Genomic DNA, 25739 nt, shown 5'->3' on the forward strand with positions numbered 1-25739 from the left:
TGACAGGTATATGGCTATCTTGAAATAAACCAGGCAACATTCCACTACAGGTTAGCTGGATAGCATGGATAAGGCCTGGAGAAGGTTAACAAAGGAAATATCTTAAGAACATAACTGACAGATGCTATGGAAACAGTTATCTTGTCTTCCCCGGAGTATGTGGAACATTGACTAGATTGGATGAAAACTCTGTGACTCAGATTTAAATCAAAGGCACCAGTCTCACTTCAGAGGTTTCACAGCATTTTAGATTACTTTGGACATTTTTGTTGGCACAGCTTTAGTCCATCCCCTCTCTTTTTTACCCTCCCTCCCTCGTTCTTTCTCTCCCTCCTCCCTCTCTCTCTGGCCACCCATCCTTTGCCCAGTACAGAGGGACAGAGGTGGTATTGTGCTGTACAGAGGGAGTTTCTTCTGACTTCCCCCTGAAGATCTCCTGAGTCTTGGACATGACTTTTGCAGCAAAGACACGGTTATGTAAGCTGAGCTCAGACAACGCCATCCTGCACTCACTGTTCTGTCTCTTCCTGTGGCTTCATCACTGATCACCCTCACAGACTACATGTGGAGAGGATGGGTGGGAGGGAGATGTAAGGAGGAGGGAGGAAGTGGAAGTAGGTGGGTAGAGGAGGAAAAAGGTTGGAGGAGGTGGAGGGAGGAACAGCAGTTGTAGAGGTTGAACAGGGGGACGGGGCTTGGCCAGGTACAGGGAGGGGCAGGATAGTAAAAAGTTCCCCATTGTCCTAGAAATGCTCTCTGTCGACTTCTGGACCTCGCACCTCTGTATGTCCATTTAACACTCAGCCCTCAGATAAACCCTGACACACCAGTCTATGGCTGGCTTACTGGACAGGACAAAGAGACAAAGAATCAACATTTTTACAACCTTAATTATAGCCATGTTGTGATCTGACTAAGTCCTTAGTCCTTGATGTCTAATGCAAATTAACAAAGACATTGTGTATTTTCCTATTTCGTTCTAAATATAGTTGTTCCTCATTTATAAGCTCTGAATTATAACATTTAAAGGAAAGCAGTCTGTTGCACCATAACACGTCCCACTGGGCACAGATGTCAATTCAATGCGTATTCCACATTGGTTCAACGTCATTTCAATCAACGTTAATTCAACCAGTGTGTGCCCAGTGGGATATCTTTATGTGAATATTGACTCTGTAGCACCATAACACATACCTTTATATGGATATTGGAGAACGAAGCCTGTGTCCTGGACTATGACAGTGCTTAGGGACTTCCTGTTTGAATAGACCCGCCCCCTCTGCCCAAGCCTAGTTCATGTCTCGTGTGATGGCATGTGGGATGGAATCTCAGTGCCAGAGGGGCGGAGCTCCTGGTAACAAACCCCATCCCAGAGGCCTGGTTCTGGCAGAACTTTGCTGGACGACTGACTGCTGGCAGTCTGGACCCAGACAGGCACACACATGCACACACTCAATCACATGCGCATATACACACGCACATGTGCCCAAGTATGTACGCAAGCACACACTCACGTTACCACGCACGTTACCACACACTCACTGTGCCCAATGGTGATAAACATTGATGGATGAATCTACAGTTCAAAGGCACTTTTATGGTGCAGCACTAATATACCAGCACGTGTTTGTGATGGGTGGGTGACATGTTTGGGGGCTCATAGTAGGCATGTAGTGACCAAAGTTGCACGTGTTGGTGGCGTGTTTTGGGGTTTGGTACAGTAGAATGAGTTGAGATTGTGTAGTAGGCATGTAGTTACGTGCATGTAGTGACCAAAGTTGCACGTGTTGGTGGCGTGTTTTGGGGTTTGGTACAGTAGAATGAGTTGAGATTGTGTGAGAGAGGAATGAGAGAGGAATGAGAGAGGGATGAGAGAGGGATGAGCGAGGGATGAGAGAGGGATGAGAGAGAGATGAGAGAGGGAAAGAAAAAGAAGGAGGGAGACAAAGAAAGGAAAGGGAGAAATAGAGAATAAGTGTAATGAAAAATCAGAGAGAAAGAGAGAGAGACTGAGAGAGAGAGACTGAGAGAGAGACTGAGAGAGAGTGTGACAGCAAGTAAACGAGCTCTGTTCTCTGTGGGAGAGTGAGAAAAAAGAAAGGGGGTGTGTTTGCCTCCCTGTGTCCCCTCCCTCTGTATGTATATATGCTGCAGACTGGTCTCCCTGGATCCCAGAGCACAGCATAGAGCCCCAGAGCAACCAGCCCTTCAGCCCCAGACAGAGCCTGTCCAGTGTGCTGCACTAGTCCTGAGACCCACCAGCTCAGGGAAGTAGTCCAGCCACCAGAGACAGTTCTCATAGTCACACAGACCTAAGAGAATTACTTTATTGTTCTAGTTCTACTGTTCTAGTCGTATACCAGGCTCAGTCTGTGAGCTAGTCCGGAGCAGGTGGATATTTACACTGAAATTCTCCAGTACTGTAGTCCAGTGGCTCACCTTAGTCCTCCTCTTAGTCCTGAACTGAGATCCTTTAGTGGAGCACCTGAGCAGATCTACACAAGTCACGTGTATCTAGTGAGACCCACCAGCCAGTCCTTTTTACCTGAGACCTCTGCAGATCAGCTACAACCATGCAGCGTTCACACACCTTCCTCCTCTTCCTCCTCTTCATCCTTGGGATGGCGCTGGCCAGCTCGTCCACGGCTCGGAGAAGCAGAGGTAGGTGACATCTGCATCACCATCATGGCCATGATGAACCCTTACAGTTGACTCCTGATCAAAACAACCGTATTTGAATTGCTTGACTTGCACTAAACTGAAGCATGCAGATACAAAACAATGAAAATGACAGGACTTTAATAAGAACTGGTGAAATAGAGCGCACAGCCTGCAGCTGTCCAATGTTTCCTTACCACGGGGTGACTGTACATCAAATAGCATGAATATAGGCCTTTTTTATTGGAATTCTGTCTTGCCTATCACGACGACAGTTAGCCTCAGATGATGTAAATTAAATGAAACGCATGTATACATGCAGGTGAATGAAATGTGGACACCCCATACTATGATCACATTACATTTTATGATGCTGACCACTCAGTTTCATGTAGAATTGTTGGACCAAATTGGAGACTGGTATTTTATAATCATCAGATAGGGCTAATTATCAACCTACAACTTGTATGGATCCTGTAGTGATTATGGGTTCATATAATATTGCTAGACATTATTTTTTTATCCTTTAATTTAACTAGGCAAGTCAGTTAAGAATAACTTCTTATTTACAATGACAGCCTAGGAACAGTGGGTTAACTGCCTTGTAGAACGACAGATTTTTACCTCATCAGCCCGGGGATTCGATCCAGCAACCTTTCAGTTACTGACCCAACGCTCTTACCACTAGGCTACCTGCCGCCCCATTATTGCAGTGTTGAATCTAAATCTGGAATATGACTGTTATTGTAATGCATACGCTGAGACTATGTCCACTGAGACCATGCTCCAAAACAGTCTGTGTACTTCACACTACGTGGTTGTGGTCGTAGTCTATGTACACTATGATTAATGCTATGCAATTGTTATTAGAAACTGGGTGGTTTGAGCCTTGAATTCTGATTGGCTGACTGCCATGGTATAACAGACCGTATACCATGGGTATTACAAAACATATTTTTTTTACTGCTCTAATTACGTTGGTAACCAGTTTATAACAGCAATAAGGCACCTCGGGGGTTTGTGATATATGACCAATATAGCACGGCTAAGGACTGTCTTTAGTTGACCATGGACTGTCTTTAGTTGATCATGGACTGTCTTTAGTTGACCATGGACTGTCTTTAGTTGACCATGGACTGTTTTTAGTTGACCATGGACTGTCTTTAGTTGACCATGGACTGTCTTTAGTTGACCATGTCCAAAATTGTGCTTGTGCTGGATTTTTTAAGAGCCACGTGAGTTTGTCCTATTTCCGTGAAACAAGGTGGGCAGACGAGGGTAAGAGAGGTTAACTCCTACTAATAGTGTCCATTCTTTACAAATGAAAGTGTTTCCAGGTTACAGGTCAGGGTTGTGGCAGTTTGGTCCTTTTTGCAATGTGCCATGTTGTTGATGCACTTTATATCTCTTTGTGCATGTTAGGTGCATTAAAAACTGATGAAGACAGCATGGCTGTTGAAACGATGGTATTAAATTCTTGCATCTGAGCTCCTACAGTGTGCGACTCTCCTTTAATTTTTCAGTTGTATGTGCTCTTACAGCCTGAGGGATGGAGGGATGGATAAGAGAGCTAGAAAGATAGAGGGATGGATGAGAGAGGGCTGGACAGATGGAGGGATGGCTGAGGGATAGCTAGACAGATGGAGAGATGGCTGAGAGAGGGCTGGATAGATGGAGGGATTGATGAGAGAGCGCAAGACAGATGGAGGGATGGCTGAGAGAGGGCTAAACAGATGGAGGGATTGATGAGAGAGGGCTAGACAGATGGAGGGATGGCTGAGAGATAGCTAGACAGATGGAGGGATGATTGGAGAGCAATGGAGGGAGATTTGGGAAAAGAGAAAAATATTTTTGCCACCAGAGAAAACAGCTGTAGTTGAGCCAGATGTGGGAGATATAGTATGAGATCAGATCAGATGTGGGAGATATAGTATGAGATCAGATCAGATGTGGGAGATATAGTATGAGATCAGATCAGACGTGGGAGATATAGTATGAGATCAGATCAGATGTGGGAGATATAGTATGAGATCAGATCAGACGTGGGAGATATAGTATGAGATCAGATCAGATGTTGGAGATATAGTATGAGATCAGATCAGATGTGGAGATATAGTATGAGATCAGATCAGACATGGGAGATATAGTATGAGATCAGATCAGATGTTGGAGATATAGTATGAGATCAGATCAGATGTGGGATATATAGTATGAGATCAGATGTGGGAGATATAGTATGAGATCAGATCAGACGTGGGAGATATAGTATGAGATCAGATGTTGGAGATATAGTATGAGATCAGATCAGATGTGGGAGATATAGTATGAGATCAGATCAGACATGGGAGATATAGTATGAGATCAGATCAGATGGTGGAGATATAGTATGAGATCAGATCAGATGTGGGAGATATAGTATGAGATCAGATCAGACATGGGATATATAGTATGAGATCAGATCAGATGGTGGAGATATAGTATGAGATCAGATCAGATGTGGGATATATAGTATGAGATCAGATCAGATGTGGGAGATATAGTATGAGGATCAGATGTGGGAGATATAGTATGAGATCAGGGGTACCAGTGCAGATGATAGTGTGGGAGTGTTAGCCCAGGCACGGCTCTCTCTAGCTGGGCTGTGAGGTAAAGCTCTCCTCCCTGAGAACCTGGAGCATGGCTGGGCTGGCCCATGGCCAAAGGTGTGGTGCAGTGGTGTAAAGCCCCCTAAAGCTTATCAAGCCCCACCCCCTCCCCTGTCCCCCATTGGAGTTATGTGATACTGTAGGTGAGGCCTCGCTCTTTTTGTTCTGAGGCGGAACCATTCTTCCCCAGCTCTTCACCTTCTCATTCCCAGGATGGAAACCTGAGAGCCAAAAACAAGGAGAGCTACATAAAATAAACTACAGCCACAGAGCCCCACAGTCTTCAACTAGACTAAAGTTAAAGAGCCCCACAGTCTTCAACTAGACTAAAGTTAAAGAGCCCCACAGTCTTCAACTAGACTAAAGTTAAAGAGCCCCACAGTTTTCAACTAGACTAAAGTTAAAGAGCCCCACAGTCTTCAACTAGACTAAAGTTAAAGAGCCCCACAGTCTTCAACTAGACTAAAGTTAAAAAGCCCCACAGTCTTCAACTAGACTAAAGTTAAAGAGCCCCACAGTCTTCAACTAGACTAAAGTTAAAAAGCACCACAGTCTTCAACTACTCTAAAGTTAAAAATCACCACAGTCTTCAACTAGACTAAAGTTAAAGAGCCCCACAGTCTTCAACTAGACTAAAGTTAAAGAGCCCCACAGTCTTCAACTAGACTAAAGTTAAAGAGCCCCACAGTCTTCAACTAGACTAGAGCCACACAGCCCCTAAAACACAAAACCTGCCCAGTAGTGTGTGAATGTGTGTGTTTTATGTTTTGTATGTGCATACAGTGGGATCATAGTAGTCATTGTCCCTTCAAACAGAGGAAGGAGAAGAACAAGTATAGAAGGACATGAGGGAGGAGGAATCCAAAGACTAAGAATACAAAACAAGCTGCCAAGAGGACCTAGTTTGGCAAGATTAAAATCAACAACGTGACAATGATTCCATAGCTACACACACACACACACACACACACACACACACACACACACACACACACACACACACACACACACACACACACACACACACACACACACACACACACACACACACACACACACACACACACACACACACACACACACACACACAGTAAATTTGAATTTCTGCAAGAGCACTGAGCTCAACCACTGACAATACGAATGACCTCCTCCCTTTCCCAGAGGACCATCCATCACCAGTGATGAGCCGGGATGGCCGTTGTGAAGCCCAGTCGCCTCAAGTCAATGTTTCTGCTCAGTGTCTTCAGTCTAAGGGAGGCTCTATGATCCAGCCATAGAGGAATACAGTGGGATCAGAGTGGGAGGGTTTATTGTGTCTTGTCAAGTGTGCTGATGGATTGTCTGGTCCATTTTTGTGGTGATTCACTATCAGTATGAGGTGGAGGTTTCATCTCTTGATCAAGAAAGGATTGTATTTTAGGATTGTGTCGTTTCTCTGATATTTGTTGAAGTGTGCGAGTGGAGAAAGTTGCTGTAGTAAACCCCATGATAACATGGTGATAGGCAGAGCTCTTCTCCATAAAAACAAAACATCTGATCTTCCTGCTTAGTAACCACTTGGATGAATACTGCAGCTATGTGGGAAATTTGCATTGGTTATCACCTTCTAATAACATTCAGATGACATTTATGAAAGAATCTATGATTTATTGATCTATTGCATAATTAAATAAGTGTGCGTAGCTGCTGAGACCTGGAACAGAGTATGGAGCACACTGCACACACTGTGTCCCTGTCACAACATGTGGACTACATTTTCTCAGATGAAGAGCCAATTAGCTATCTCAATGGTTTTATCTAAACATTTCACATGACATTTCTCTCATACCTGTGTAGTAACATATATGGTAACACAATTGTTTAGTAACATGTTGTTGCTATAGGTGTGAGCTTTTCACCTGGTGCAAATGCTTAGTAATTGTGGCCATAGATGGTCAAAGGCATGTCCTATCCATGAGGTCCATCAGGGTCAAACAGTCAATTGGTACATTCAACTGAAGTATTTATTCGTTACATATAACAGGTTGCTGGTAAGGTCAGGTCCATGATTACAGATGGCTATCTACAGGTCTGCTGCCCTCAGTACAAGCCTAGGTGTTTGTGTGAGTGTGCGTGTGTTTGTTGTGAAGATGAATATGGTCCTCAAGCTGTAAGTCCGTGGTAACAGTGACAAAGCTTTGGTCAGTTTGAACATTCTGTTACGTTGGAGATGTTGGAACTTAAAGATGATAATCCGTCATTCTTAATCCTCACTGCCTGTATCCAAGACGATAACAAAATTCTCTTCCTTATCTGTGTTGTTGTTGGCTAATATTCCTTTCTAGTCTCATCTGTTCTTGTGGCTTGGCTGTGAACAGCTTTCATTTTAATTCAGAGTGTAACACAACAATTGTGGAATAAGTCAAGCGGTATGAAAACCTTCTGAAGCGACTGTAGATGATTGGAGTAATGACTGTCCATTTATAAACATCCAGTCATTTCAAACTGGAAATACAGATAAGCCTAATAGTCTCTGGTGTAGAACGGCCAAACTGTTGGGGGTTGGACCGGGTTCTTAGGTGACTGAGACAATGTTTGCTTGTTTTGGAGTTGGAAACCCCTCTCATTGGAGCCAAAGCAAAAGCCAATCCCTCATTGTTTGATCTGAAATATTGAGGAGAAAAAAAACAAATGCAGTTTTGATAGAAAACACACAGTTGGCAAAGCTTGAGGCTATTTATCAAAACCATGGTTTCCCCTCATTTCTGGCCAACCTCTTTGTCTCTGGCGGCTGCTGGCAGTGTGTGCATATTTCTTTTTTCAAAAGCATGTTCCACAATTTCAACTTAACTATTTAGTTTGCCCTTAGATATCTCATTGCAGTTTGCAAAATGCACATCCTGTATAATTAAGTAAAATACGTGACCGACTCGCTCGATTCAATCTTACACTGCCTCCAGAATGTATTCAGACCCCTTGTCTTTTTCCACATTTTGTTATGTTACAGCCTTACTCTAAAATGGATTAAATAAAACAATTTCCTCAGCAATCTACACACAAAACCCATAATGACAAAGTGAAAACAGGTTTTTAGATTTTTTTGCAAATGTATTAAAAATAAAAAATAAAAATAACTTATTTACATAAGTATTCAGACCCTTTACTATGAGACTCAAAATTGAGCTCAGATAAATCCTGCTTCCATTGATCATCAGAGTCCACCTGTGGCAAATTCCATTAATAGGACATGATTTGGGAAGGCACACACCTGTCTATATAAGATCCGACAGTTGACAGTGCATGTCAGAGCAAAAACCAAGCCATGACGTTGAAGGAATTGTCCGTAAAGTTCCGAGACAGGATTCTGTCGAGGCACAGATCTGGGGAAGGGTACCAAAAAATGTCTGCAGCATTGAAGGTCCCCAAGAACACAGTGGCCTCCACCATTCTTAAATGGAAGAAGTTTGGAACCACCAAGTCTATTCCTAGAGCTGGCCGCCCGGCCAAACTGAGCAATCGGTGGGGGAAGGGAATGGTCAGGGAGGTGACCACGAACCCGACAGAGCTCTATAGTTCCTCAGTGTAGATGGGAGAACCTTTCAGAAGGACAATCCTTGATGAAAACCTGGTCCAGAGTGCTCAGGACCTCAGACTGGGGCGAAGGTTCACCAACAGGACTACGACCCTAAGCACACAGCCAAGACAATGTAGGAGTGGTTTCGGGACAAGTCTCTGAATGTCCTTGAGTGGCCCAGCCAGAGCCCGGACTTGAACCCAATTGGTACATCTCTGGAGAGACCTGAAAATAGCTGTGCTGCGACGCTCCCCATCCAACCTGACAAAGAAGAATGGGAGAAACTCCCCAAATACAGGTATGCCAAGCTTGTAGCTTCATACCCAAGAAGACTCAAGGCTGTAATCGCTGCCAAAGGTGCTTCAACAGAGTACTGAGTAAAGGGTCTGAATACTTATGTAAATGTGTATTTCATTATTATACTTTTTTTAAATTAGCAAACATTTCTAAAACCCAGTTTTTGCTTTGTCATTATGGGGTATTGTGTGTAGATTGATGAGAGAAAAAAACATTTCATCCATTTTAGAATAAGGCTGTAACCTAACAAGATGTGAGAAATGTGGAAAAAGTCAAGGGGTCTGAATACTTTTCGATGGCACAGCTTCCAAATAATGTTACTACACAGATCAGACACGTAACGTTAGCTAGCAAGCCAGCCAGCTAACATTAGCTAGCTAGCTAACAATACACTTTAACTTGCAATGAAATTACTTTCTGACAAAATTAGAAATGTATAATGTATGTAGCTAGCTAGACTCTCTGACCTGTATTCATGGATGAACGCGTCTCCCTCTATTTCATGGATGCCATGGTTGCCCTTAGTTTGAAGATGTAATCCATAGACAGGGATTTTATACAACAACCTTCTGTGTTCCATTTTCGACTTCCTCCGCATATTTGCAATCAAACGGCAGAACTTTTTTAGCTATCACACTCTGCTTCCGCCGGGCATTCCACTGATTTCGAAACTCAGTCAACTTCTTCTGTGACAACAAGAATGATGATCGCTGTTTCAGAAGAGTCTACAATGTCTGGTTCAATGAAAATGTATTTACCTAAATCAGGGATTTCCTCATCGTCTGATTCAAAGCATTTGCAACACTTTTGCAGTTCTTCGTGGTATCTTTCAAAAAAGCTGTGTTAGAAATGATTACCTACACATACTGAGCAGCTCATGTTATAGATACAAGCGTGCTGCATGGCAGACCAATCCGAACTCATCTCTCGGCGTGTCCAGCCCATCAATTATCTCAGCCAATCATGACTAGCAGGAAGATTCCTGACTTTTTCCATGGCTAAACCAACGAGGATCATAATAAAATAAAACAAATCTTTGTATTTTCAGATATACAAGTTTGTTTTTAAGGCACAGGACGTTCACATGTTCCAGAACACGTTTCTGAACATTTGTACATAAATGTTTATGTTCAAATGCCTCTTCTGTGACGTGCGACATACGGCTAGTTTCCTGAAACGAGTGACATATTTGATCATTCTGACCTTTGGTTTACTTCTGTCTGTTTTTGCGTTTACCTTCACAAGTTAACGGAGCAGGAACTTTGTATCCTTCCATTCCGTCTCATACCCAACACAGATCTGGCCAAAGGTCTCTCACCCAATTAACACTCCTAGCTTCAGTCCCTGTTTACTACCAGTAATTTCTATATTTATTATTATTTTAATTTAACCTTTATTTAACTAGGCAAGTCAAATAAGAACAAATTCTTATTTACAATGACGGCCTAACCCCGGAGAAGGAGGGGGGGGGGGCATGTGTGTGTGTGTGTGCGCACCATGCTGACTACTGTATGCTCTCTTCTGCCCCCAGTGAGACGTCAGAACATGAAGGTGAGGATCAACGCTACAGGCGACACCATCGTGATGAAGTTTGTACGTCCCAACGCTGACACCAAGCTGGAGGGCTACATCCTGGGCTACGGCAGCAGCATGTTCTCTAAGCAGTTCATCCAACTCCCAGAGAACGGACTGCCCTACGAGACCGAGATCGGTGAGGCGTTTGTGTGTGTGTGTTTGGTATGTAATGTATGATTGCATGATTATGCCCCATGAACTGTGGTAGATTGCTCTGGCACACGTGTTTTATCTTCACGTTTTAGTCATGGTTTGATTCTATGCATCACTGACAAAGGACACATCTGTGCAGACTCACTTTGACTCATCCAACATCCGTACAACACACATACCTAGACACATGTAGATGCTCGCACACGCACACGCACACGCACACGCACACACACACCTCACCCTCAAGCCTCCTTTTCAAGACAGCATGTCCTGTCCTGAATGTTCAGTCAGGTAACATATGAGAACATGCACACTCAACGCTATGGAGCGAACCACTTCAGAGACATTCATTAGCAACCTTTCTTCTGCTAGCAGTGCTAAGCCCTGAATCTCTCTTCCAGATGCCGAGCCCAAGTACCTGATTGCTGTCCAGCCCGTCCCAGTTAACAATGTGAAGAAACAGTGCACAGGTACTGCACGTGCACCAACTCTGTGTTACCAGTAATCATTTGATAGATTACATTGACTCTTTTCTTATTTATACCCATTGCTTTGAATCTGATGAGGTTGACCTTTGAACTCTGACCCCTGTGACTCCCCAGGCAAGGTGAACCTGGAGAAGCCACTGCACCTGGTGATTGGGTCCGTGACCCCCACCTCGGTGCTGCTGTCCTGGGGGACCTTCCTCAAGACGCCCTACGAGGGGGACATCATGAACGACTGCCTGGAGGACGGGTGAGTTAAAGTACACCAACACACACGTAAGGACGCACAAACATGCACACTCAGCAGAGTGAGCCAGTGAGGGGGTTACGGGTACACAGCTCATGTCCCAACCCATCTACAAAGGTTCATGTTGTTCCCGTTCCAGTACTGGTTCGTCATGCTGCTCTCTGTCCATAGAGACACAGGGCAGTAAGGGTACTCAGATGGGCCAAAAAGCACACAGTGGGTCCCACCACACTAAGGAGATTATTTTCACAGTTTGAGAAAAACAAAGACTTATTTCACTCAAACTGACACTTACAGTATGTCATACACAACAGACAGCATAAAAAATGTGGTATAACTGCAACACATTGTTCCGCCAGGAAGGCAGTGGGGCGAGGGCACAGGTGTTTAGTCGTGGTGGAGTGATACTCATCCTACACATCAACCAAATGTACCTCTCTAAACTTCCCCTCTTCTCTCTACTGAGCTTTGGAAAACCCATTGGAAAGCTTGACCTCAACCTGCTCTGCCCCAACCTGCTCTGCCCACCCAACACTTGAATGTCGCACACGACCACGGCCTGTACAACACATCTCAACCAGGAAACTAGAACTTACAGCTCTGCATTCACAGCTGTCACTGTCACAAAATGGTGAACAGACAGCTGTCACAGCTTAATAACAAGCCATTGTGTTACAAATGAGTCCCTAGAAACTGTGCCATCAATGCTGTAGTATCCATGTTACTACACAATGGCTGACATTTCTATTACATTCTATGTTTGTTGACATAGTCACCACACAATATACAATGTTATAATACTACTGATGAAAATGTGTGATAATGAACAATGTTGTGTTCTATCTGTGTTGACCCAGGCACTACACGGTGCGTTACCGTGAGAGGAACAGGAAGTGGACTCAACAGACCTGCCCCGCCAGCGACATGGTCATCGATAACCTGAAGCCCAACACGGCCTACGAGTTTGGTGTCCGACCCAACAACGAGGAACGCAGCGGAGTGTGGAGCAAGCCAGTTATCCACAACACCAACATAGGTAGGTCACCTAAACACTTCGTCTCTTTCCTTCCATGGTGCATCGCTCAAATCATTCCCCCTTCAAACACATCCAAAAATGGATGCAGCACTGAGTCTGTCAGTATCTTACACATATCACCTGTTTTTACATACAGTTGAAGTTGGAAGTTTACATACACCTAAGCCAAATACATTTAAACTCAGTTTTTCACAATTACTGACATTTAATCCAAGTAAAAATTCCTTCTCTTAGATCAGTTAGGATCACTACTTTATTTTAAGAATGTGAAATGTCAGAATAATAGTAGAGAGAATTATTTATTTCAGCTTTGTTTTCTTTCATCTCATTCCCAGTGGGTCAGAAGTTTACATACAGTCAATTAGTATTTGGTAACATTTCCTTTAAATTGTTTAACTTGGGTCAAACGTTTTGGGTAGACTTCCACAAGTTCCCCACAATAAGTTGGGTGAATTTTGGCCCATTCCTCCTGACAGAGCTGGTGTAACTGAATCAGGTTTGTAGGCCTCCTTGCTCGCACACGCTTTTTCAGTTCTGCCCACAAATTTTCTATAGGATTTAGGTCAGGGCTTTGTGATGGCCACTCCAATACCTTGACTTTGTTGTCCTTAAGTCCTTTTTCCACAACTTTGGAAGTATGCTTGGGGTCATTGTCCATTTGGAAGACCCATTTGCGACCAAGCTTTATTTTCCTGACTGATGTCTTGAGATGTTGCTTCAGTATATCCACATAATTTTCCTGCCTCATGATGCCATCCATTTTGTGAAGTGCACTAGTCCCTCCTGCAACAAAGCACCCCCACAACATGATGCTGCCACCCCCGTGCTTCACGGTTGGGATGGTGTTCTTCAGCTTGCAAGCTTCCCCCTTTTTCCACCAAACATAACGATGGTCATTATGGCCAAACAGTTCTATTTTTGTTTCATCAGACCAGAGGACATTTCTCCAAAAGGTACGATCTTTGTCCCCATGTGCAGTTGCAAACCGTAGTCTGTTTTTTTATGGTGGTTTTGGAGCAGTGGCTTCTTCCTTGATGAGCGGCCTTTCAGGTTATGTCGATATAAGACTCGTTTTACTGTGGATATAGATACTTTTGTACCTGTTTCCTCCAGCATCTTCACAAGGTCCTTTGCTGTTGTTCCGGGATTGATTTGCACTTTTCGCACCAAAGTACGTTCATCTCTAGGAGACAGAATGCGTCTCCTTCCTGAGCGGTATGATGGCTGCGTGGTCCCATGGTGTTTATACTTGTGTACTATTGTTTGTACAGATGAACGTGGTACCTTCAGGCGTTTGGAAATTGCTCCCAAGGATGAACCAGACTTGTGGAGGTCTACAATTTTTTTTCTGAGGTCTTGGCTGATTTCTTTTGATTTTCCCATGATGTCAAAGAGGCATCCCAAAGATGCCAAAGAGGCACTGAGTTTGAAGGTAAGCCTTGAAATACATCCACAGGTACACCTCCAATTGACTCAAATTATGTCAATTAGCCTATCAGAAGCTTCTAAAGCCATGACATAATTTTCTGGAATTTTCCAAGCTGTTTAATGCACAGTCAACTTAGTGTATGTAAACTTCCGACCCACTGGAATTGTGATACAGTGAATTATAAGTGAAATAATCTGCCTGTAAACAATTGTTGGAAAAATGACTTGTGTCATGCACAAAGTAGATGTCCTAACTGACTTGCCAAAACTATAGTTTGTTAACAAGAAATATGTGGAGTGGTTGAAAAACGAGTTTTAATGACTCCAACCTAAGTGTATGTAAACTTCAGACTTCAACTGTATATATTCCTTACGCTCCAGTACTAGTAACGTGTTATTAGTTCCAGCTGTTCATTCTTTTTGTGTTGTGGTTGTATTTTCAGAGAAGGCCATGCAGAAACCTTTCAGACCAAGAACCCCTCTGACGCCTGTGGTACGTCCTGCACTTATTACTCCTGCTAAAGAATGTGCACTGTGTCTGTGGTGAGTGTTCTGTACAACGTTGGTGATTTACCTTAGTAAGTTTGTAATGTACTCTAGTCTGTAATGTACTCTAGTCTGTAGTGTACTCTAGTCTGTAGTGTACTCTAGTCTGTAGTGTACTCTAGTCTGTAGTGTGCTCTAGTCTGTAGTGTACTCTAGTCTGTAGTGTACTCTAGTCTGTAATGTGCTCTAGTCTGTAGTGTACTCTAGTCTGTAATGTACTCTAGTCTGTAGTGTACTCTAGTCTGTAGTGTACTCTAGTCTGTAATGTACTCTAGTCTGTAATGTACTCTAGTCTGTAGTGTACTCTAGTCTGTAGTGTACTCTAGTCTGTAGTGTACTCTAGTCTGTAGTGTGCTCTAGTCTGTAGTGTACTCTAGTCTGTAGTGTACTCTAGTCTGTAATGTGCTCTAGTCTGTAGTGTACTCTAGTCTGTAGTGTACTCTAGTCTGTAGTGTGCTCTAGTCTGTAGTGTGCTCTAGTCTGTAGTGTGCTCTAGTCTGTAGTGTGCTCTAGTCTGTAGTGTACTCTAGTCTGTAGTGTACTCTAGTCTGTAGTGTACTCTAGTCTGTAGTGTGCTCTAGTCTGTAGTGTATTCTAGTCTGTAGTGTGATCTAGTCTGTAGTGTGCTCTAGTCTGTAGTGTGCTCTAGTCTGTAGTCTGTACTGTACTTTAGTCTGTAGTGTGCTCTAGTCTGTAGTGTACTCTAGTCTGTAGTGTACTCTAGTCTGAAGTGTGCTCTAGTCTGTAGTGTACTCTAGTTTCTAGTGTGCGCTAGTCTGTTGTGTACTCTAGTCTGTAGTGTACTCTAGTCTGTAGTGTGCTCTAGTCTGTAGTGTACTCTAGTTTCTAGTGTGCTCTAGTCTGTAGTGTACTCTAGTCTGTAGTGTACTCTAGTCTGTAGTGTACTCTAGTCTCTAGTGTACTCTAGTCTCTAGTGTGCTCTAGTCTGTAGTGTACTCTAGTCTGTAGTGTACTCTAGTCTGTAGTGTACTCTAGTCTGTAGTGTGCTCTAGTCTGTAGTGTACTCTAGTCTGTAGTGTACTCTAGTCTGTAGTGTGCTCTAATCTGTAGTGTACTCTAGTCTCTAGTGTACTCTAGTCTCTAGTGTACTCTAGTCTGTAGTGTGCTCTAGTCTGTAGTGTGCTCTAGTCTGTAGTGTGCTCTAGTCTGTAGTGTACTCTAGTCTGTAGTGTGCTCTAGTCTGTAGTGTGCTCTAGTCTGTAGTGTGCTCTAGTCTCTAGTGTACTCTAGTCTGTAGTGTGCTCTAGTCTGTAGTGTGCTCTAGTCTGTAGTGTACTCTAGTCTCTAGTGTACTCTAGTCTCTAGTGTACTCTAGTATGTAGTGCACTCTAGTCTGTAGTGTGCTCTAGTCTGTAGTGTGCTCTAGTCTGTAGTGTGCTCTAGTCTGTAGTGTACTCTAGTCTCTAGTGTGCTCTAGTCTGTAGTGTACTCTAGTCTGTAGTGTACTCTAGTCTGTAGTGTGCTCTAGTCTGTAGTGTACTCTAGTCTGTAGTGTGCTCTAGTCTGTAGTGTACTGTAGTCTGTCTTTAGTAAGTATACAGTGTAATATAAGGGATGCCTGGAGCTTCTTTCTTTCCGTCCTGCTCCTTAGTGGAAATAGCGAAACAAGTAGCTAGCCATAGCTGGCCAAGACCAGTGGCGAGGACCATAGCCAGCTAGCACATGTATTACTGAAGAGAGCAGAGGAGAGCAGAGGAGAGCAGAGCAGAGCAGAGGAGAGGAGAGGAGAGGAGAGGAGAGGAGAGGAGAGGAGAGGAGATGAGATGAGATGAGATGAGATGAGATGAGATGAGATGAAATGAAATGAAATGAAATGAAATGAAATGAGATGAGATGAGATGAGATGAGATGAGATGAGAGGAGAGGAGAGGAGAGGAGAGGAGAGGAGAGGAGAGGAGAGGAGAGGAGAGGAGAGGAGAGGAGAGGAGAGGAGAGGAGAGGAGAGGAGAGGAGAGGAGAGGAGAGGAGAGGAGAGGAGAGGAGAGGAGAGGAGAGGAGAGGAGAGGAGAGGAGAGGAGAGGAGAGGAGAGACAAGTGTTGGCCTTGAGTTTCTGGCCGTGCTCGGTGACTGGACTGTGTTCCTCTGTTGTTTCACTTGTCCCCGGCCCCACTCTTATGCAGCTGCACAGCTGACCAGCATTAGCCTCAACGCTGGCACTTCATAAGGGAAAGTTGGAATAACCAGCTTCCCACCGGAGAGATTACAGATAAGACACAGTGAAGAGGGCAAGGGGCCATGTAACAGAAAGAGAGAGTGAAGATACAGGGATAGAGAATATGAGAGAGACATACACACCCCACAGAGCCCCAGGACATCAACACAATTAGACCCAACCAAATCATGAGAAAACAAAAATATAATTACTTGACACATTGGAAAGAATTAACAAAAAAACAGAACAAACTAGAATGCTATTTGGCCCTAAACAGAGAGTACACAGTGGCAGAATACCTGACCACTGTGACTGACCCAAACTTAAGAAAAGCTTTGACTATGTACAGACTCAGTGAGCATAGCCTTGCTATTGAGAAAGGCTGCCGTAGGCAGACCTAGCTCTCAAGAGAAGACAGGCTATGTGCACACTGCCCACAAAATGAGGTGGAAACTGAGCTGCACTTCCTAACCTCCTGTCCAATGTATGACCATATTAGAGACACATAATTCCCTCAGATTACACAGATCCACAAAGAATTTGAAAACAAACCCGATTTTGATCAACTCCCATATCTACCGGGTGAAATACCACAGTGGGCCATCACAGCAGCAATATGTGTGACCTGTTGCCACAAGAAAAGGTCAACCAGTGAAGAACAAACACCATTGTAAATGCAACCCATATTTATGCTTATTTATTTTCCCTTTTGTACTTTAACTATTTGTACATCGTTACAACACTGTATATATATATAATATAACATTTGTAATGTCTTTATTCTTTTGGAACTTCTGTGAGTGTAATGTTTACTGTTCATTTTTATAGTTTATTTAACTTTTGTATATTATCTACCTCACTTGCTTTGGCAATGTTAACACATGTTTCCCATGCCATTAAAGCCCCTTGAATTGAATTGAAAATGGACAGACACTGACTGGATTGAGTGAAGTAAATAGGTGAAGTAGGTAGCTCTTCATCTTATCATTGTTGTGTCACGTCCAATGACCATAGCCTACAGTATCATGGAGATCTCGTTGTCTCCACCCCTTCCCTCTCTCTCTGCCCCATCTCTCTTTCCCCCATCTCTCTCTTTCTTTCCCTCTCCTAACAGAAAACGGACAACATGCCACTGTCCTTCTTCCCTCCTCGTCACGGTAAGCCAACAGACAGACATACAGTGGGGCAAAAAAGTATTTAGTCAGCCACCAATTGTGCAAGTTCTCCCACTTAAAAAGATGAGAGAGGCCTGTAATTTTCATCATAGGTACACTTCAACTATGACAGACAAAATGAGAAAAGAAAATCCAGAAAATCACATTGTAGGATTTTTAATGAATTTATTTGCAAATTATGGTGGAAAATAAGTATTTGGTCAATAACAAAAGTTTATCTCAATACTTTGTTATATACCCTTTGTTGGCAATGACAGAGGTCAAACGTTTTCTGTAAGTCTTCACAAGGTTTTCACACACTGTTGCTGGTATTTTGGCCCATTCCTCCATGCAGATCTCCTCTAGAGCAGTGATGTTTTGGGGCTGTTGCTGGGCAACACAGACTTTCAACTCCCTCCAAAGATTTTCTATGGGGTTGAGATCTGGAGACTGGCTAGGCCACTCCAGGACCTTGAAATGCTTCTTACGAAGCCACTCTTTCATTGCCCGGGCGGTGTATTTGGGATCATTGTCATGCTGAAAGACCCAGCCACGTTTCATCTTCAATGCCCTTGCTGATGGAAGGAGGTTTTCACTCAAAATCTCACGATACATGGCCCCATTCATTCTTTCCTTTACACGGATCAGTCGTCCTGGTCCCTTTGCAGAAAAACAGCCCCAAAGCATGATGTTTCCACCCCCATGCTTCACAGTAGGTATGGTGTTCTTTGGATGCAACTCAGCATTCTTTGTCCTCCAAACACGACGAGTTGAGTTTTTACCAAAAAGTTATATTTTGGTTTCATCTGACCATATGACATTCTCCCAATCTTCTTCTGGATCATCCAAATGCTCTCTAGCAAAATTCAGACGGGCCTGGACATGTACTGGCTTAAGCAGGGGGACACGTCTGGCACTGCAGGATTTGAGTCCCTGGCGGCGTAGTGTGTTACTGATGGTAGGCTTTGTTACTTTGGTCCCAGCTCTCTGCAGGTCATTCACTAGGTCCCCCCGTGTGGTTCTGGGATTTTTGCTCACCGTTCTTGTGATCATTTTGACCCCACGGGGTGAGATCTTGCGTGGAGCCCCAGATCGAGGGAGATTATCAGTGGTCTTGTATGTCTTCCATTTCCTAATAATTGCTCCCACAGTTGATTTCTTCAAACCAAGCTGCTTACCTATTGCAGATTCAGTCTTCCCAGCCTGGTGCAGGTCTACAATTTTGTTTCTGGTGTCCTTTGACAGCTCTTTGGTCTTAGCCATAGTGGAGTTTGGAGTGTGACTGTTTGAGGTTGTGGACAGGTGTCTTTTATACTGATAACAAGTTCTAACAGGTGCCATTAATACAGGTAACGAGTGGAGGACAGAGGAGCCTCTTAAAGAAGAAGTTACAGGTCTGTGAGAGCCAGAAATCTTGCTTGTTTGTAGGTGACCAAATACTTATTTTCCAGCATAATTTGCAAATAAATTCATAAAAAATCCTACAATGGGATTTTCTGGATTTTTTTTCTCATTTTGTCTGTCATAGTTGAAGTGTACCTATGATGAAAATTACAGGCCTCTCTCATCTTTTTAAGTGGGAGAACTTGCACAATTGGTGGCTGACTAAATACTTTTTTGCCCCACTGTACACACAGACACTTACACACGCATGCACATACTGTACACATGCGCTCCTGGTTTGGTCAAACCCTGGTTTTACACTGCGGCAAAGACTTAACAGGACATGATGATTTATCACCATCCCTTCCAAAACGTGTGTTCCACCACTCCTCACTGAACCCTGTACTGAGGAACCAGCACTGGAAGAATTTAAACAGAACGTCTGAATTATGACTCTGTAGACAGGACCTCATCATCATTAATTCAATGTTATAGTCTCCTAATCTTCCTTCTGATAACCACAGGGTTTATTACAGGTGACCAGAGAAGATGACAGCCACTGTGTACATGTCTACTGTACACACATGTCGCCTATGATGGTTATGACGATGTGATCAGCAAGATACATGCTTGTTAGGGCTGTCAATCATTTTTTTTATAATCTTTGTGAAATAGGCTTACTGTACTTAACTCAGGCCTTATAACCTGTGCTGTAATATACTGAGCTCATACATACTGCACTGTAATACACTGAACCCATATAACCTGCACTGTATCACACTGAGCCCATACATACTGCACTGTAATACACTGAACCCATATAACCTGCACTGTAATACACTGAACCCATACATACTGCACTGTATTACACTGAACCCATACAACCTGCACTGTATTACACTGAGCCCATACAACCTGGACTGTATTACACTGAACCCATACATACTGTACTGTAATACACTGAACCCATACAACCTGCACTGTATTACACTGAACCCATACAACCTGCACTGTATTACACTGAGCCCATACAACCTGCACTGTATTACACTGAACCCATACATACTGCACTGTATTACACTGAGCCCATACATACTGCACTGTATTACACTGAACCCATACATACTGCACTGTATTACACTGAGCCAATACAACCTGCACTGTATTACACTGAGCCCATACATACTGCACTGTATTACACTGAGCCCATACAACCTGCACTGTATTACACTGAGCCCATACAACCTGCACTGTATTACACTGAGCCCATACATACTGCACTGTATTACACTGAATCCATACAACCTGCACTGTATTACACTGAGCCCATACAACCTGGACTGTAATACACTGAACCCATACATACTGCCACGTAATACACTGAGCCCATACATACTGCACTGTAATACACTGAACCCATACATACTGCACTGTATTACGCTGAACCCATACAACCTGCACTGTATTACACTGAACCCATACAACCTGCACTGTAATACACTGAGCCCATACATACTGCACTGTATTACACTGAACCCATACATACTGCACTGTATTACACTGAGCCAATACAACCTGCACTGTATTACACTGAGCCCATACATACTGCACTGTATTACACTGAGCCCATACAACCTGCACTGTATTACACTGAGCCCATACAACCTGCACTGTATTACACTGAGCCCATACATACTGCACTGTATTACACTGAATCCATACAACCTGCACTGTATTACACTGAGCCCATACAACCTGGACTGTAATACACTGAACCCATACATACTGCCACGTAATACACTGAGCCCATACATACTGCACTGTAATACACTGAACCCATACATACTGCACTGTATTACGCTGAACCCATACAACCTGCACTGTATTACACTGAACCCATACAACCTGCACTGTAATACACTGAGCCCATACATACTGCACTGTATTACACTGAACCCATACAACCTGCACTGTATTACACTGAGCCCATACAACCTGCACTGTAATACACTGAACCCATACATACTGCACTGTAATACACTGAACACATACATACTGCACTGTAATAACCTGAACCCATAAAACTTGCACTGTATTACACTGAACCCATACATAGTGCACTGTAATACACAGAACCTATATGTACTGCACTGTAATACACTGAACCAATACATACTGCACTGTAATACACTGAGCCCATACATACTGCACTGTAATACACTGAACCCATACAACCTGCACTGCAATACACTGAGTGCATACATACTGCACTGTAATACACTGAGCCCATACATACTGCACTGTAATACACTTAGCCCATACATACTGCACTGTAATACACTGAGCCCATACATACTGCACTGTAATACACTGAACCCATGCATACTGCACTGTAATATACTGAGCCCATACATACTGCACTGTAATACACTGAGCCCATGCATACTGCACTGTAATACACTGAATTCATTCATACTGCACTGTAATACACTGAATTCATTCATACTGCACTGTAATACAATGAACATAGCCAATACATTGGGAATGTAATTGCTACTCACAGCAGCCACACTGGGAAACTCCAGCCTGGCAAAGTGATGATAGCTGTTGATGTTTGTCGCCTCCTTCTGTTTAGCTGTCCGTAACAGGAGCCAGGGCAGAACCCTCTTCAGGACCCCTATGGCTCCAAGGACCACCTTCGGTAATGAGCCATGCAACTATGTCCTATGATCTTTCCTTCTTGACCTTATTCCATATTGACCTTATTCTTCTTGACCTTATTCCTTCTTAACCTTGTAGTCTTTTTCAATCTTACACTTTTCATTTCTCTTTCTTTTCCTCGGGAAAGCGTTGACACCATTTCACAGTGTATATCCTGTAGTAGGACATCACGTTTCACTCCACAGATTTTGTGTTGTTCTTAAAGTGTGTTATGTTCCTCAGCCCCAACCTCGACCAATAGACAGCGCTTCCTGTCCACTCCAAGACCCACAATGCCTCTGGTGCAGAACGAGCCAACCGGTAAACAAACAGACACTTTACTCCCTAACGAGACAGGACGGCTTAACTGTCAGTCAGCTTGGCTGCAGCCAGTGAAAGGCTGGGTGGGTGGGTGCTATTTCAGAGGGATCTTCTTTTATGATTGCCTGCATGAGTACGATTGGCATGCACTAAGTACAGAAGTAGAGAGCCCCTCATCCGGATCTCAGGAGAAGATGACTGAAAGTTCTAATACTGCCTCAGACAATTGGTCCCCATGGAGGCGAAGGTAGGTTGCCACGGCAGCATGGCCTAGCCTAGTGGTTGGTTGGTCCAGGTGAGAACGACTCTTGAACTTTTGAGCATATTGCATAAGCGCTGCTTGTTCACTCAATATGTTTCTCATCAGTCACGTCCCACAAACAAGTCAATCGTCTTTCTCTCTCTTCCTCAATCTTTGTCTCATTTCGTTGCTGTCTGTCCAAACATCCATCAGCATCTTGTACCATATGTAACCCACATTCATTAATCTGTTGATTTCAATACTTTTAAAACGTTCTACACACAACTGTTCATTTAGAATCATTATTTTAACCCATGGTGCTTTGCTTTCAGCCAGCGTTGAAGGCGTTCAGTCCAGTTTGCATGATAAAGTAGAATATTGCAGTCTAGAAGGTGTTCAGTCCAGTCTGCATGATAAAGTAGAATATTACAGTCTAGAAGGTGTTCAGTCCAGTCTGCATGATAAAGTAGAATATTACAGTCTAGAAGGTGTTCAGTCCAGTCTGCATGATAAAGTAGAATATTACAGTCTAGAAGGTGTTCAGTCCAGTCTGCATGATACAGTAGAATATTACAGTCTAGAAGGTGTTCAGTCCAGTCTGCATGATAAAGTAGAATATTACAGTCTAGAAGGTGTTCAGTCCAGTCTGCATGATAAAGTAGAATATTACAGTCTAGAAGGTGTTCAGTCCAGTTTGCATGATAAAGTAGCATATTACAGTCTAGAAGGTGTTCAGTCTGCATGATAAAGTAGCATATTACAGTCTAGAGAAGGTGTTCAGTCCAGTCTGCATGATAAAGTAGAATATTACAGTCTAGAAGGTGTTCAGTCCAGTCTGCATGATAAAGTAGAATATTACAGTCTAGAAGGTGTTCAGTCCAGTTTGCATGATAAAGTAGAATATTACAGTCTAGAAGGTGTTCAGTCCAGTCTGCATGATAAAGTAGAATATTACAGTCTAGAAGGTGTTCAGTCCAGTCTGCATGATAAAGTAGCATATTACAGTCTAGAAGGTGTTCAGTCCAGTCTGCATGATAAAGTAGCATATTACAGTCTAGAAGGTGTTCAGTCCAGTCTGCATGATAAAGTAGCATATTACAGTCTAGAAGGTGTTCAGTCCAGTCTGCATGATAAAGTAGAATATTACAGTCTAGAAGGTGTTCAGTCCAGTTTGCATGATAAAGTAGCATATTACAGTCTAGAAGGTGTTCAGTCCAGTCTGCATGATAAAGTAGAATATTACAGTCTAGAAGGTGTTCAGTCCAGTCTGCAAGGTAAAGTAGAAAGTTACAGTCTAGACGGTGTTCAGTCCAGTCTGCATGATAATGTGTCATGCTACTAAATGAGTCCACTTTCTTCCCAACAGAAGATCCCTCACAGATCTATCATAAAATGTCCTTGTTTCTCATAGTGTGCTCTTTTTATTTATATTTTTTAAAATATTTTTTTAATATAACTTTTAATTTAACTAGGCAAGTCACCTAAGAACAAATTCTTATTTAAAATGACGGCCTACCCCGGCCAAGCCCTAACCCGGACGACGCTGGGCCAACTGTGCGCCGCCCTGTGGGACTCCCAATCACGGCCGGTTGTTAAACAGCCTGGAATGATACATACAGTACTCTGACTGTATGTCCCTTCTATCCTTTCTTTATTCACATCATTCTATCGTTTCTGTTATCCCTCTTGAACAAGGGTTAGCAAAACATCCGAAATAGAAAACTATACTCTCAACATTATCCCTGAAGTACTTTTGTATATATTTTAGACAGCAGTTCTGAAAATAGCACTCATGAGCCAAAAGCTGTCCCAGAAAATGGCCTACTACGTCACATATGTGCAGATATGTGCACCACGTCATTGCTCTCTCTATTGCAGTGTTCATATGCTAGTCGGAACTAGGGAACTCTGACATTTCTCACTTGCTGATTTGTTGAACGTGGTACCTGTATAACTACAACCAGTTAGCATCTCGAAAATTTCAGAGTTTCCTCATTTCGACTAGCACTTGAAATCGGCATCTCTCTCTCTCTCTCTCTCTCTCTCTCTCTCTGCTGTATCTACTGAGCTGTTGGGCCCGCCCTGCAACTTCATTTGATAATGCTGGGCAGGCCTCTTACTGGGCAGGCCTCTTAGTTTTTCTAAGCCATTTAAATATACATTTTTTCCAGTGTCAAAAGACCTGTCCTTGGTGTGCTGTCTGTTCTATAAAACATATTTCTATGGCCTCAATGTTCTACTCTCATCTCTCACCCACTCCAGGACGAGCAGACCAGATCAGATCTGCCTCCTCTCCCTCCGTGGACATCACCCGTGCCGCCCCCACCCTCCCCCGTGCCGCCCCCACCCTCCCCCGTGCTTCCCCCACCGTCCCCCGTGCTTCCCCCACCGTCCCCCGTGCTTCCCCCACCCTCCCCCGTGCTTCCCCCACCGTCCCCCGTGCCTCCCCAACCATCCCCCGTGCCGCCCCCACCCTCCCCCGTGCTTCCCCCACCGTCCCCCGTGCCTCCCCAACCATCCCCCGTGCTTCCCCCACCGTCCCCCGTGCCTCCCCAACCATCCCCCGTGCTTCCCCCACCGTCCTCCTTGCCTCCCCCACTCTCCCCCATGCCTCCCCCCAGCTCCTGCCCTCCCCCACCCTTCCCCTGGCCTCTCCCACGGCCCCTGCGCCTAATCCCCATCGTAAGGAAGAGAGACACAAGGGACCGGCCCAGGGCAGGCTCCAACAGCCCAGACCCCAACAGGCCAGACCCCAACAAGCCAGACCCCAACAAGCCAGACCCCAGCCTGAGCCTCAGGCCCAGCCCCAACAGGCCAGACCCCAACAGGCCAGACCCCAGCCTGAGCCTCAGGCCCAGCCCCAACAGGCCAGACCCCAACAGGCCAGACCCCAACAGGTCAGACCCCAACAGGCCAGACCCCAGCCCGAGACGCAGGCCCAGCCTCAGGCAAAGCCCCAACAGGCCAGACCCCAACAGGTCAGACCCCAACAGGCCAGACCCCAGCCCGAGACGCAGGCCCAGCCTCAGGCACAGCCCCAACAGGCCAGACCCCAACAGGCCAGACCCCAACAGGCCAGACCCCAACAGGCCAGACCCCAACAAGCCAGACCCCAACAGGCCAGACCCCAACAGGTCCAGCCT

The 25739-nt window shown here is 44.1% G+C and overlaps 1 protein-coding gene across 2 annotated transcripts in view; it reads left to right on the forward strand.

Moving 5' to 3' along the window:
• The first annotated feature begins 2189 nt into the window (after positions 1-2189).
• LOC120058475 (target of Nesh-SH3-like) overlaps positions 2190-25739 on the forward strand; it is a 49287-nt gene continuing 25737 nt past the window's right edge. Inside the window, exons 1-9 of one of the 2 annotated variants that reach the window (XM_039007161.1) lie at positions 2190-2661; positions 10685-10864; positions 11283-11351; positions 11484-11616; positions 12471-12649; positions 14521-14570; positions 17912-17954; positions 21970-22035; positions 22278-22355. In XM_039007161.1, coding sequence (XP_038863089.1) covers positions 2574-2661; positions 10685-10864; positions 11283-11351; positions 11484-11616; positions 12471-12649; positions 14521-14570; positions 17912-17954; positions 21970-22035; positions 22278-22355 — 886 coding nt within the window. In that variant the 5' untranslated portion in view covers positions 2190-2573. The remainder of the gene's footprint in view (positions 2662-10684; positions 10865-11282; positions 11352-11483; positions 11617-12470; positions 12650-14520; positions 14571-17911; positions 17955-21969; positions 22036-22277; positions 22356-25739) is intronic. The other variant, XM_039007162.1, reaches the window with a different exon arrangement.

This window comes from Salvelinus namaycush, chromosome 13, assembly GCF_016432855.1.
Source record: "Salvelinus namaycush isolate Seneca chromosome 13, SaNama_1.0, whole genome shotgun sequence".
NCBI classification, from domain to species: Eukaryota; Metazoa; Chordata; class Actinopteri; order Salmoniformes; family Salmonidae; genus Salvelinus; species Salvelinus namaycush.